General features: G+C 48.5%; 1 protein-coding gene across 3 annotated transcripts in view; it reads left to right on the top strand.

The window, feature by feature from the left end:
- sgcd (sarcoglycan, delta (dystrophin-associated glycoprotein)) overlaps nt 1-13,146 on the top strand; it is a 133,030-nt gene that overhangs the window by 113,135 nt on the left and 6,749 nt on the right. For all 3 annotated transcript variants that reach the window (XM_037466919.2, XM_037466917.2, XM_037466918.2), the window contains one exon: nt 11,368-11,440. In XM_037466919.2, coding sequence (XP_037322816.1) covers nt 11,368-11,440 — 73 coding nt within the window. The remainder of the gene's footprint in view (nt 1-11,367; nt 11,441-13,146) is intronic.

Here is a 13,146-nt window from a genome sequence, read left to right as displayed (position 1 = left end):
GAGCTTCAGGAGGACGCCGGCAAACTCGTGACGCTTTAACGCAGCGCTCCCAAAGTGGATGAGAATCGCAGACAGAGGGCTTTAGGCAAAAAATAAATGTTCCAGAGTGCAGAAAACCCCTGTTTGAACTCTTGCTGGATTAATCTGATCGCAAAGCCTCCCTTAACTCCTATTTCTGGCTGAATTATGACTGCGGAGCAAAATCAGCTCGCTTGTTCCCATTTTAAGACATCTTCAGAAGACATTAGCCTGGAGAGAAAATATTACATGAATCACTTCATTAATGCTGCAGAACATGCTTCTTTTTTTCTGTTTTTTTTTTCCATGGGATTAAAGGGACGAATACTCTTCATTGTCGGTACCTTGGCCGCGTTGTCGCCAAAAGAAAAGAAAAGTGCACCGATGGCAATTTCCCCGTCGTCACAAAGTCATAAGATCCGTGCGGCAGCTTTAAATATCGAAGTTATGACAGAGAATTTGAGGCTACGGGGTCAAAGTGATGCACAGTGTGTAAGTGATTTATATGTCACACCCGGCAACCTTTTGCCTCATAACGAAAGGGCCCCGCTGTTCATCCTGCACCGAAGGTCAAGTTCTTAAACTCCGGGGGTCAAACTGTGAGGCGAAATACGTTTTCCTGCTCACCTCATTAAAAAGTGTAAGATTCATCTGCTGGAGCCCTGGAACGGAGCAGGTGGAATCACCGTGGTCATGACCTGCCAAGGCTCCATCCAACAGGGAGAAAGAAAAAGGAAATCTACAAAGCAACCTACAAATAAAAGTCTCTCTCTGGTTCTGGGATTGTTTAACAGCAACTTTGTGATTTACTCCGTCTTCAAGGAATGAGCTCTGATTAACTCTCTCACACAGACCATCGCGCCCCCTCTCCGGTCTCCCTGCGGGGGGTCTGACCATCTCACCCCCCCCAGCTTCGGTAGCCTGAAGCTAACAGCTAACCTTGCATCAGCCTTCTGGCCCCGGGGTCGGGCTCAGATGTCATGTGGTCTATTTCCCGGGGGTTGACTGTGGACTTTTAATGCTCTTTTGTGTTCAGAAGATGGGAGGAGAACGCCATCTCCCCGATAGCGTTGGCTAGAGTTTATCGTCAAAGAATGTAGTGAAACTTAAAGACCTCTCAGCTTTAAACACAAGACGGGAGGTTTGTTATGACTATAAGCCGTTGAGTGTCACACTTCACGGGGTGTAATAAATATCATATATTATCATATATCCATCCATTAATGTATATTTATTAGGAGGCCAGTTTGAATGTGAGTGCAGCACAGAAAGGACACGTATTGGCCCGTGCTAAACCTCAACTTTCAGCTCTGCTCTCAGGAAAACGTCTTCCCTCTCGTGAAACTACCTGGCTGATCTCCATCTCCATGTTCCATCAAACTGCTTCCAGGCTCAGTCATATATCCCCCCCCCCCAACCCCCGCCCAAAGGCTTCAGTCTTTTTTATTTCCAGCGCTCCTTGCCTGCTGCGAGTGGACACCGTTAAGCCGTAATAAGACCATAAAAGACACCTCAGAGTTACTGCGTCACGGCGGAGGATTTATCCAAGGCGAGTCGGAGGCCGCCTACGTTTCGCGGTTTTATCTTGTGTGCATGGGAAATGTGCCGGAGTGCGTTATGCCATTGGATTCCTGTCAGCTGACCACGTTAAGGACATGATACATGATCCATTAAGGCCCAGTCGCTTCAGCCACTAATGATCTGTTTGTGTGTGTGTGTGTTACAAGTGTTCATCTCTCCTGCGTTGAGTTTCTAGCAGACCATTGAGGAGAGTGGCGAGCTGAAGAGACTCTTCTTCTAATCCATTCGGAGACGTGCGTCTGCTTGTTGAACGCACTTCCCTTTATTACCGTAGACTATGGAGGTAAATCTGTGTCATCGGGTTTCGAAAGAAAAACGTGATTGAATTTCTACCACTGAATATTTATGCATTGAAATTATGTATCTGAAGGTTTTTCAACGTTAAAATACTGCAAATAATTCAACAAACGCCAAACAAACGATTTTTGAAACCTGGCCTCGCAGTTTTGGCGCAAAACATCCAGCTGTTTGTTGGATTCTACTCCGGAAGATGTGATCTGATGGAGTGAGTTTACACCGGATCTCCGCCCCGAGGGTGGAGGCGCCCAGACGGAGGTCCTCGCGCTCCTTTCACCCTCCGCTTGTCTCCCTTTGCCTTGAGCAGCTGCAGGAGATGCCGATTTAACGCAAACGCCAACGTGAACGAGACGATGCGCGTCGTCCCGCCTCCACATCGGGACCTAATTATCGGGACGGATCTTCTTGTTGTTGCTGCTGCTGCTCTGGTGTAACTACTCCGCTGCCCTCGTTTGTGTCTGCCATATGGCTCTCTCATTATCATTTTAACAGGCACTGATTTAATGGGAGGGGGACGCGGCGAGGATTGTGGAATAAGCAAAATATGCTAATTTTGATTGGACAGGGGACGTGTGTCCATTTGTGTAGGTTTCATTGACTTCAATAAGCTACAGTACAGTGTTCTATATTCATCGGGGAATGTTTTTGTCCGTTAATTAAAATGTATAAAGAGAAGGAAAGCACTCACGGACAAAAATAAACTCATGACTTAACCAAACCGTGAAGGATTTCTTGGACGAGTTGAGCGTTGGAGTCCCATCGAGTCCTGGATTTATCATCGACACGACGTGCAGAGACTATCAATGTAAACACAGAGACACGTTGATCACACTGGTCGATACGTCAGGGACGTGGGACAGACGGAGACATAAAGTCGAGGGCCCACGGCTTCATTAACGCACAATGATAAAAAAAAAGCCTCATAGTCTCGGGTAGAAGATCTCAAAATTTACCCAGATGACGACACGCGGGTTGCTGGAGCTACGTGTACCGGACGTTTTTTAAAAGTGCCAATGAATTGGTGCGTTGCGTGAATTAACGCCCCCCATTTTTTTTTTAAAAGACACATTTGCCCGAAGTTGCTTCCGGAGTCTTCTCTCCTCGTTAAACGGCTCGTTTAGCTCCGCTCTGCACAGATCCTCCTCCGGCTCTCTCTGACCCGCCGTAATGAGATGGAGGAGGAGGAGGAGGAGGAGAGCGAAATACATCTCATGCTAATGTGCCACCTCACTGTCCGCTAGTGAGCGCGAAGCCCGTGCCCCCCCCCCCCCCCGTCCAGTCCCTGACCCTCGTCAACACGCACCTCCTTCCTCCTCTTCCTCCTGCAGCCCGGGTTTAATCACTGCGGTTGTGGAGAAGAAACAAGGACCCAGACAGGAAGGAAAGAAGAGGAGGGATCACAGCGCGATGGGGACATGAGTTGTAAGAAGAGTGAGATCATGTAAAGAAAGAGAAATTACGACCTGGGGTGGTCTGTTTTGTTTAGATTGCAAAGCATTATGGGGGAAATGTGGTATCTGGAGCAAACTTCAGCAGCGACTCGAGGGATGAGGGGACATGTTACTCGGGGGGGGAAATGTTTTACGTACCTAAAAAAAATTATTCTCCCGCTGTTCCACAAAATGTCTGCTGGAAAAATAGATATCATTAATGGAGGTAAAATAAGTATTTTGGTATATTAGGAATAAGCAACTGAGCTATTGGATCTCCAATCTGCTCGTGGACACGTCAATGCTGTCTTTGTTTTTCCTACGTAAACAATTCAGTTATTAAATGTCTAAAAGCTGCAGGAAATAGCTAAATAATTCATATATGTACATATAAATTAATTAAAACAGCGACAAGCCAGCCACGTTTACAATGTGTGATCAGATGGTTTCTGTGGCGTGAAGATGTTTGTGGTGTTAAGCACGCACACTTATTATTATTACAGCTCAAAATAATGGAGCATTTAACAGAGATTCCTGTTGGTCCCATCAGAGCATGGAGCCCCAACATCGGCAGTTTTCCTCCTGTCCTTCATCCCGTTTGACAATTAACTTGGTTAATGGTGTTTGAATTGCTCTGCCACAGTGTCAGTGTGGACATGCGATCTTAATTTCAATCAGTGTGTTGTGTGGGTGTTTGTGGGGGGGGCCGCTCTTCACAGTCTCTCACAGGAGGAAGGTTTTTGGAACAGATGGCTGCTTGTGTCATAGACCAAATGTAAATATGCACGACAGCTTCCACAGCGGCTTGAGCCTCTTCCAGCAGCTCGGCGGTCACGTGACCTGACACGGCAGGTATTGATTGTATCGTGACTTATACCAAGTTAGTGTAAGGTTCACATGTTGAATGCGATGATGCTTTTTATACAATGAAAAAATTCAGCAGTTTAATTAATTTTTTTATTGATCATGATCATCATGAATCATCACCATTCAAACCGATATTATATAAATGGATGGATTTACATGGTTAACATATTTTTATGTCAGGGCTCTGGCTGCATTAGATCAAATGGGATTTTTCTTTTCCCTCTCGACGTGGCGGACGCACATGAATAACCACGGCGCCACCCCCCCCCCCCCCCCCAGGGGGCCGCAGCTACCTTCATGAGCTTCTGCATTCATTTATTCCCCACGACCTTGTGGATATCGCGGCGTGATCCACAGCAGCAGCACCCTGCAGTATTTCACCCGTTGGGCCGCCTTCACAATGTCAGCAGCTCCCTCTGCGTGAACGTGCACGTACGCAACACGTTGTCACAACCAACTCGTCAGACTCGCCAGGGTCTAACTGGGCCGCAGCGACCCGCGGGACTGGGGACCCTGAAGGTCACTCGGGCTAGCAATGGACGCGACGCGATGTTGGCGTGGTTTTTCACAGCGCGCAGGAGGAGTGGTCTCCTGTGTCCATCCAGCACCAAATCAGCCCACAGCTTCTAATAGTTCAAAGGGATGAGCCTGCTGGGTTCCTGCATCTGTATCGGATGCTGTGGGGGGGGCGGGGGGGGGGCTTACCCTTGATTCCTCTCCTCCTCCCCTCACCTCTCTCTGCTGCCGTTCCTTATCGCCAACATGAAGTAGCATTAAGCGGATCTTCATGAGGTCTCCAAACAGCACTGATTCATCCCGCCGCATGCTTCATAGCTCCCCGACTGATCTCAGCCGCGCACTACAAAAACCTCTGAGGGGGGGGGGGGGGGGGCGCGTGAGGGGGAGAAACGAGGGAGAGGAAGGAAATACAGAAACGAGGACAGGAGGGGAGGAAACGGAGGACTAAGTGAAAGACGTTCAGAAGAAGAAAGGGAACATGGAGACATGCGTGAGCAGGAACTGGAGTAAAGGAACAAGACAATGAGAATGAAAAACAATAAGGGAAGAAGAATAAATGAGAGAGAGGAGCACTTGAGGAGTGAAGTGTGGGGAAAGAGAGGGAACAAAAGCAAGCAATGGATGGATATGAAATCGGAGTGTGAAAGAAGTAGGAACCATTAAAGAGGAAGCATCAAGGTGAAGTGGAAAAGAAGCAGATTAGAAAACGAGATGCGGAACAAACAAAGAAAAGAGTGAGGGCTGAAATGAACGAAGGCAGCCACGGAGTAATGGGAGGATTATAAAGGTGTGGAAGAGCATTAGAGGAAGAAAATGCAAAGGAAAGTGGGGGAGGCAATGGAGGGAATAAGGCTCTCTGGGGAGGGAGCGTAAAGGAAAGAGAAGGAAACAAGATTAGGTCATAAATGTAAGGAAATTGGGAACGAACCAAGAAGGGAAAGACAACCAAAAAAAAAGAAATACAGAGGAGGACGTCAACATCACCACAAGGTCAAATGTGCAAACGTACTGATGAAATAATTTGAGAGGAGGAGGCGTTATATTTTGGCTGGAGGAAGTGAAAGTAAAACCCCCAAGATGGGTTTTATCGATCCCACCCCCATGCAGTCTGTTTGCACATGTTTACGAGGCAAATAGAGAGAGAGAGAGAGAGAGTGAGGGGGGGAGGGGAGCGGCGTGCTGGAGACGCAGCGAGCGAGCGTGTGAACGCAGGCGGGCCGGATCGATCCGAGTCCGCCGGCTCCCCATCGACTGAGCCGCAGTTAAGAGGCACATAAAAAAAAAACCTGCTGGTAACGAGCCACGGCGCCCCCTCCACCTCCTCCGTCACCCCCCTCCACCTCCTCGGCGGGACCATAGCGTCGGCGTAGCTGCGTTGAACCCAGATGTGATCCCAGGAGGTGTCTTCTGTCGTCTTGACTGAAAGTCCCAGCCAATTAAAGAAGACGAGGACAACTTTTAATTGTGTTTTCAACAAATCACGTGGACGCGCAAACACAACATGTGTGAGAAAGTTAAACGAGTAATTACTTAGTGCTGATGCTGGATGATCCCACTGCTCTGATCTGAAAAGGTGATTGTATCTGAGTGCACGCATACGCTGGTGTCTTTTTAATATGCTTTTGACGGAGATCAAAATGAATCTCATTGCTTACAGTACCACACTATATTGCAATATATTAAATTTGTACCCTCTGAATCGTGATCCCCTGAGAGACGGCTCCACACATAAAGTCACAGTTGCCCCCTCGTAGGATTGTCCATGTTTAAAGATATTTTAAAGTATTTTATTCCTTTTAAAGTGTGACGGATCAGAAGGAGGTTCTTGTTAGAAACCGACTCGTCAGACTCAGCGCTGTGTTCGCCGCTAGCATCCGGAACCTTTTTCATGTATATGTTAAGATGCAGAATGTGCAAATTAACGATTTAAAACACACACACACACACACTGCTAATCAGCACGGCCCGGCGCTCTTCCGGGCCTACTCGCCGTGGTTCCTTCCTATTAGAGGCCCAGCACTTCATTAGCGCCGCCTGGAGGCCGCCTGTTTCGTCAAAACGGTGCATTCAAAAGTTCAGGATAATTGTCTTGTGTTTAGAAAATTATTTTTTTTTTAAAGCGATAGTCAGAAATGAGCAGTTTAATTTATCACGGTTTGTATTTACTCGGACTTACATCCTCACAGGAGCAGTTCCCACCATCGTTATGACCGCCATCTTTGTTTAGCGCTCAGCATGCTGACAAAAAATAGTGCTAATTACAAATGACACCACTGGAAGGTCATCAGATTTCAAGCCGGCGATGCTTCTCTACCAAAGATCCCCCCCCCCCCCCCCCCCCCGTGTCCCCTGTGGGCTCCATGGATGGTCGTGTGGAATTCAATTAGAATCCATCCACCAGTTAATGAGATTTTTCAGTTTGGACCAAAGTGGTGAACCAACTGTGGTTGCCATTCCAGGAGTCACTAATGCATTCAAATGAATGACATTGACCTGTCATAGACTAGCACGGGGGAGAGTGGGGCGGGGGGGGGGGGGGGGCACGGGGGGGAGGGGGGCTGGTACAAATTGGCTAAAGCCTGCATGTTTTTCTGTGTATCTGTCATTGATACGTGGGGAAAAGAACTTTGAGAATTTAGCTGAGATCTTCCAAGCCCCCCCCCCCCACCCCCCTCCCAGCCCCACTGGCAGTGCTTCCCAGATAAAATGCACGCACCCGGCTGTAATGACTGACGGCTCGTCCCTCGGTGCATTCTGGGACGGATGTTTGCAGCTGTCGCCGTTGTTCGAGCGCCTCTCGCTGTGTCACTGATCGCTGTTGAGTCTCGGCGCCCTGTCAGCATATTTAGGCAGGAGTTGTGGAGCGACACGACCGAGGTGTAAATGATTGATAGGGAGGGGCGCTTGTCAGTGTCTTGTCCCGTCTCTCCTGCAGCGAGCTCTTCTCTCGCGCTCTTTCTGCGCCGGTTTCTCCATCCCTCCTCTTCCCCCCCATTTCGTTCTTAATTCAGTAGCGACTTTAATCTCTCTGCCCGGATGTGTATTATGTTTGACAGCCTAAACTTGCTGTAGAGGTGGAGAAATGCCCCCTGCCCCCCCCCCCTTCCTGCCCCCCTTTAGAAGAGAGCTGCTGATTTGCTTGTACCATTCGAAGGAGAAAGGGTGAAGCGTCTCAGCAGGGGGTGCTGGCTATTTATTAGAAGGAGCTGCTGGCTACACCTTCAGTCTGACTTCAATTCCAAAAGGGGGAGATTATTAAATACGCTGCAGCAGAGAAAATGAGGGGAGGCAAATGATGGAATGAGAGAGAAAGATAATGTGGAGCAAAAGAGGAAAATACTAAATGGACGAATATGAAACGGCTGGATTCACCTCCAGGAGGTTTTTACTTTGTTCTGCTGTTTTTTGCCAGCTGTACAGTAGAAGTGTTTGAGGCAGAGGGGGGGGGGGGAAGTGGCTTCACAACACTTCCTCACTAGACCAAAGAGCAGAGGGAGATCCTCAGGTGGGACAACAGAGAGTCGGGGGTCACCGACCACACCTTCCGGGGTTTGGGCAGCCAGTCCCTGGTGTCTGTGCTCCTCGCTCTGATGTGATTTCATCCAGAGCCACGTCCCCGGCGCTTAATTAAACCCAGCAGCATCTTTAGTCGGCGCATTCACACACACACACGGGTGGGGCGTCGCAATGGGCCGCGTGTCTGCGCATGCTAATCCAGCTCACACGGGTCATTATATTAATATAATATAATGATTCATGCACGGCCCACCTAGCCGCGTGTCTCTCTGTGTGCCGCATCCCGTCGGCTTCATGAGCGCAGGGATTCGGTGTTTCTGGTTTTTTTTGTTGCGGGACCACCACCAATCATTGAAGTTATTCCCTCTGCGCCTCGTGTATCTCAGCATTTCATCACCTCTGAGGTACTTCAGGCCACAACTGATGATATCCACCCCGTAGTCTGACTGCCGCCTCTCACTTACACACACACACACACACACACACTCGCATATACACAGATGCACGCGGGACACGCGGCTGCTCTCACAGACGCGTTCATCTTTAACGGCATCATCTATTTGGGCTGTCGGCTCCGTAATCGCGTGTGTAGCCGGTGATCACAGAGTCCAATTGATTAAGTCGTTTATCCCCCCCCCCCCCCGGAGGCGGCGTGGAACACAAATAAAGACGACAGGTCGTAATGAAGAACATCTGCGGCCGTCGCCGCGTCAACAAATGTCACATTTTGCACCTGTGCGGGGGATGATCTACGGGTGATATTTGGCTCGTACTCGTGTCTCTGCACTGAGAAACCGTCAGAGATGGGGACTCGAGTTTGAGACTCGGACTCGAGTGCGACTCGAGTCGCACACACGATGACTTCCGACTCGACTTCAGACTCGACTCGGACTCGAGCTTTGGGACTGATGAGCTCGCTATACCGCTCCCTCCGTTACCTGCCTACGTAACACGTACATTGACATATATTGCTGGCTGTGCACGCGCGGCCACACACGAGAAAGATGTCGAATGCACCTGCCGCTGCTGGGTGCCGCTGACGGGGGGGGGGGGGGGGGGGGGGGTGCCGCTGGCGGTCTGACCGACGGTTAGCTGACGTCGGGACGTATGCGCTCCAGCGGCGGACTGTTTACTCTGCGTCTCCTTAAACGGTCTCTGCTCTGCTCACTGAAGCAAAACAATACGTGGACAAGAGCAGCGAGTGTAGTCACCTACTGCTGCTTACACATCCCGTCGGACCAGGATTACTTATTTATATCCGTTAATGAACTTTTCTCCTCTTGTTACCCTGGTAACCGCAGTCATGACAGACGGTTGCGTCGATTCTTACTGTGAAAATCTACGTACTTCCGGTTTAGCGGCTACGCTTCGTATTTTCATTTTATGGGAAAAACCACAAAAAAACATTAAGTAAAGAGTAAAGGAGGAACTAAAAAGTTGTTGGTATGTTTTTTTTTTTACGGTAAAAGGGACGTTGATAAGAGATGGGGACTCGAGTTTGAGACTCGGACTCGAGTGCGACTCGAGTCGCACACACGGTGACTTCAGACTCGACTTCAGACTCGTCCTCGAAAGACTTCAGACTCGACTCGGACTCGAGCTTTGGGACTCGTGAGCATCTCTGGACACCGTCAGTTATCCTCAACATTTAACAAGCTATTGTTCAGACTTTGAACTAGAAATGATATAAATGACATTGGTTTAACTTTTAAACAGGCGATTTAAGGCTGACATCCAGAAGCAAACTAAAGAGCGTTTTTTGTTCTTTTTATTTCGGATATTTCCAAAGTCAGGATTCTGTTTTATCTTCACTCACTTTACTGCGGTGACACGCGCCGAGGCTTCACTCCACTTTACGTCCTGCTCTTTGTACTCTGAACAGGTATATTTAAATGTCACATGAGCTTTCATGAGTTGGAGGGCAGACGTTTTGTTTAACTTGTGAAAAAAAAACTAACAGGGAAAGTAGGATTCTGATCCTCTTTTTGGTGGAACGGTGAAAATGAAATAACGTTCAAATCATCTCAGTTAACGCTTTACTTGCTCATCTCTGATTTAAAAAAAGAAAAGAAAAGCGAGGCGCAGAGGGAGTGTGGGAGTCGTTAAGAGGGAACCGGTATCCGGTTGGACGGATGGAGCCGTTATGAAGGTCTCCCTGGGGGAGCGAGGGTGTTGTAAAGATCTCAGGGGAACGTCGTGGAGACGTTAAAACGCCTCTTTAAACTCTAAAAGTCGTCCTGGCTGCTTCAACACAGACGACTTGAAAGGTCTTGGCAATAATCACCTCGCTTTCATCACTTATACGGCCGAATCCACACATAATGTCATAGAACCCCGTGACCGTGAATATGTCAAGAAGGAAGGAAGTTTCCTCCTAGCTTTGCCCGGCTGAAGGGTTGTTACTCCTACTTGCTCCCTTTAATGGTTGCCTTGATACTTTGCCCTATTATTAATGTAAAATCCTTGGTATGTTTGTTATTGTTTTCCGCAGAAGAAGTGCCTCCAGATCACATTAATCAAAGAAATAAATGAAACAAGATGAAAGTACAGAAAATGATTTCATGACTAATTTAGAGCCCTAAAATGAACCACTCATTATTTATTATTAAACAGCTTTCCTAGAAAGTCTCATTTCCTATCCTATTGGGGGGGGGGGGTTGCTACTATGCATCTACCCATTCCTATTTCCCAATTAAATATCATCAGTGGCATGTAGTGGCATTACCACGAGATGCACACACACACACATAGGCATGTGTTTTAAGAACTATGACCTGGAGTCATTCTGTAAACACGGCCAGTAATCCAATTACTTTCCAACACCACGTTAGAGGACGTGCTCTCTACGCCCCCCCCCCCCTCCCCCCCCCCAGCCCAAAGGGTGCTAGTCCGACTGGTTGCCTCCGCTACACACTGTGTATTTACAGTGAAGCTCCGAGCAGCTTGGAATCTATTACTTCCTCCCCCCCCCCCCCCTGATTTTCAGTTTAAAAACACATAAAAGTGTTCTTTCGAATGTGTGTGAGTGTGTGTTATCAGCGGCCGGGGGGAGCCGCGTGGATCGGGCCGGCTCGATATGTCGATTGATCGGACGGGAGTTTTTTCTTCTTCTCTCTGACGGCGTGTTCTGTGATTTCAGGGGCCGAAGGAGCCGTGTTCAGCAAATCGGTGGAGACGCCGCACGTCAGGGCCGAGCCCTTCAAAGAGCTGAGGTGAGTCGGATCGATGAATACATGCGTACACGTGGGGGGCGGGCACCAGGACACAGACATGACTACAAATAATGCACCAACGGTTAATGAACGAGCATCATTGGTCAGGCTCAAACCATTCATCAGTCTTCAGTGAAAGTTCATAACCGTAAAAAAAATAGACTCGAGAACGCCAATCATGGAGGTTTCTTAGTCATCAGACATGTTAACAGTGTTTTAATCCATCGTCGTGTGGCTAATTGTGTTTAAGAAAAGTCTGAGAATGACCCACCAAAGGGTTTCTAACCTACGAGCTCATTTCAACCTCGACGTTTCTACATTTAATCAAACCATTGTGTTCGTATGTGTTTCAGCCCCTGGGGTCACAATACTTCCGTAACGCACTCAAGTGTTTAAAAGGTCTCGCCCCTCTTTTCTACTTCCCCGGAGGTGGGCCAGAGGACCCAGTAAAAGAGGAAGGATTTAATTGTAGAAATCTCTGAAGTGAGGGTAAATTAGCTCTCCTGTCAAGTAAAGTCTGTCCGTAGGAGCCGTAATCCCTGCTCTGTTCTCCTCACCGGCCCCTCTTCATTTTCAAATCAACATCAATCGGGGATTGAAATGGACACAATCCAAGGCATTATGCCCCGAATCGAAAAGAAGTGAAGACAAAGCAGAAAGCAGTCGGGTCGACATAATTGTCATCACACCCCTGTCACACGTTTTGGGTTCGCTGACTTCACGTAACTCCCGGCCCACGTTTAATTTACCAGAACAACCTGGAATCACCTGTGAGGGTGAAGGAGCTTGTAGAAACAGACCAAACAGAAATATACAAATAAAATCATTTCTCCATAACTTCCCCAACTTGTACACTTCAGCAGGCATAGAGGTTTGTCCTCTAAACCTCCAAACCCCCCCCCCCCCCCCCTCGCCACCCCCACCCAGTCAAATTACAAGCAGAAAACAGACCGAAATGTGCTCTGAGAAATCGTAACATGATTTTGATCTGAAATATGAAGCGAGGCGGAGCGGCAAAGCGCCTGTGAGGTGAAAATAAGAAAATTCCGGAAATAGAGAAAAGAAGAAAAGACCAAAAGAACAAAGTGTGAAGATTAAAGAATGAGAGGAAGTGAGGAGGAAGAAGGAAAAGAAAGAGCTCGAAAAGTATTGAAGACGCGCGAAACCGAACGGAGCGGAAATAGAACAGAGGACGCATTGTTGCCGGGTGCAGATTAAGGCCCGAGTGAGACGGGAAGCCTTTGAGTTAGTAAATGGAGCAGCGGAGAAGGACGGTGACGACAAATGGCTAATAACAGCGTTTCAGTGGTTCATCCGTCACAAGAACCATCCCTGAGACCCGCCAGCGTCGGTACCATGTGATCGCCTGTGTGACACAATCACCCGTCTGCTGGGTAGAAACGAAGGCTCTAAACCCCATTTTTGGGATATTGCATTAACATCAATTATCGTACGCCTGGGGAGGGGGGGGTGATGCCTCGTCGGTCATACACCGGCGGCGTTCACCCTGGTTTGTGTCCTGGACAAATCCGAGGCACAGATGAAAGGAACGCAAACGAGGCGCCGAAGGCGATGGAAACGGGGGAACTGTGAGGTCGTCGTGTTCATTTCATGGAGGTGGAGGGTCACTGGCAGCACGAGCCCGAAGAACTGGAAGCTTTGCACGACTCGCCTGGAGTCACTCTCGGGGGTGTTTGTCCCACGGC

The sequence above is a fragment of the Pungitius pungitius genome, chromosome 16 (genome assembly GCF_949316345.1).
Source record: "Pungitius pungitius chromosome 16, fPunPun2.1, whole genome shotgun sequence".
NCBI lineage: Eukaryota > Metazoa > Chordata > Actinopteri > Perciformes > Gasterosteidae > Pungitius > Pungitius pungitius.
The sequence above is the reverse complement of the archived record's forward strand: the minus strand, read 5'-3'. Positions and strand labels throughout refer to the sequence as shown.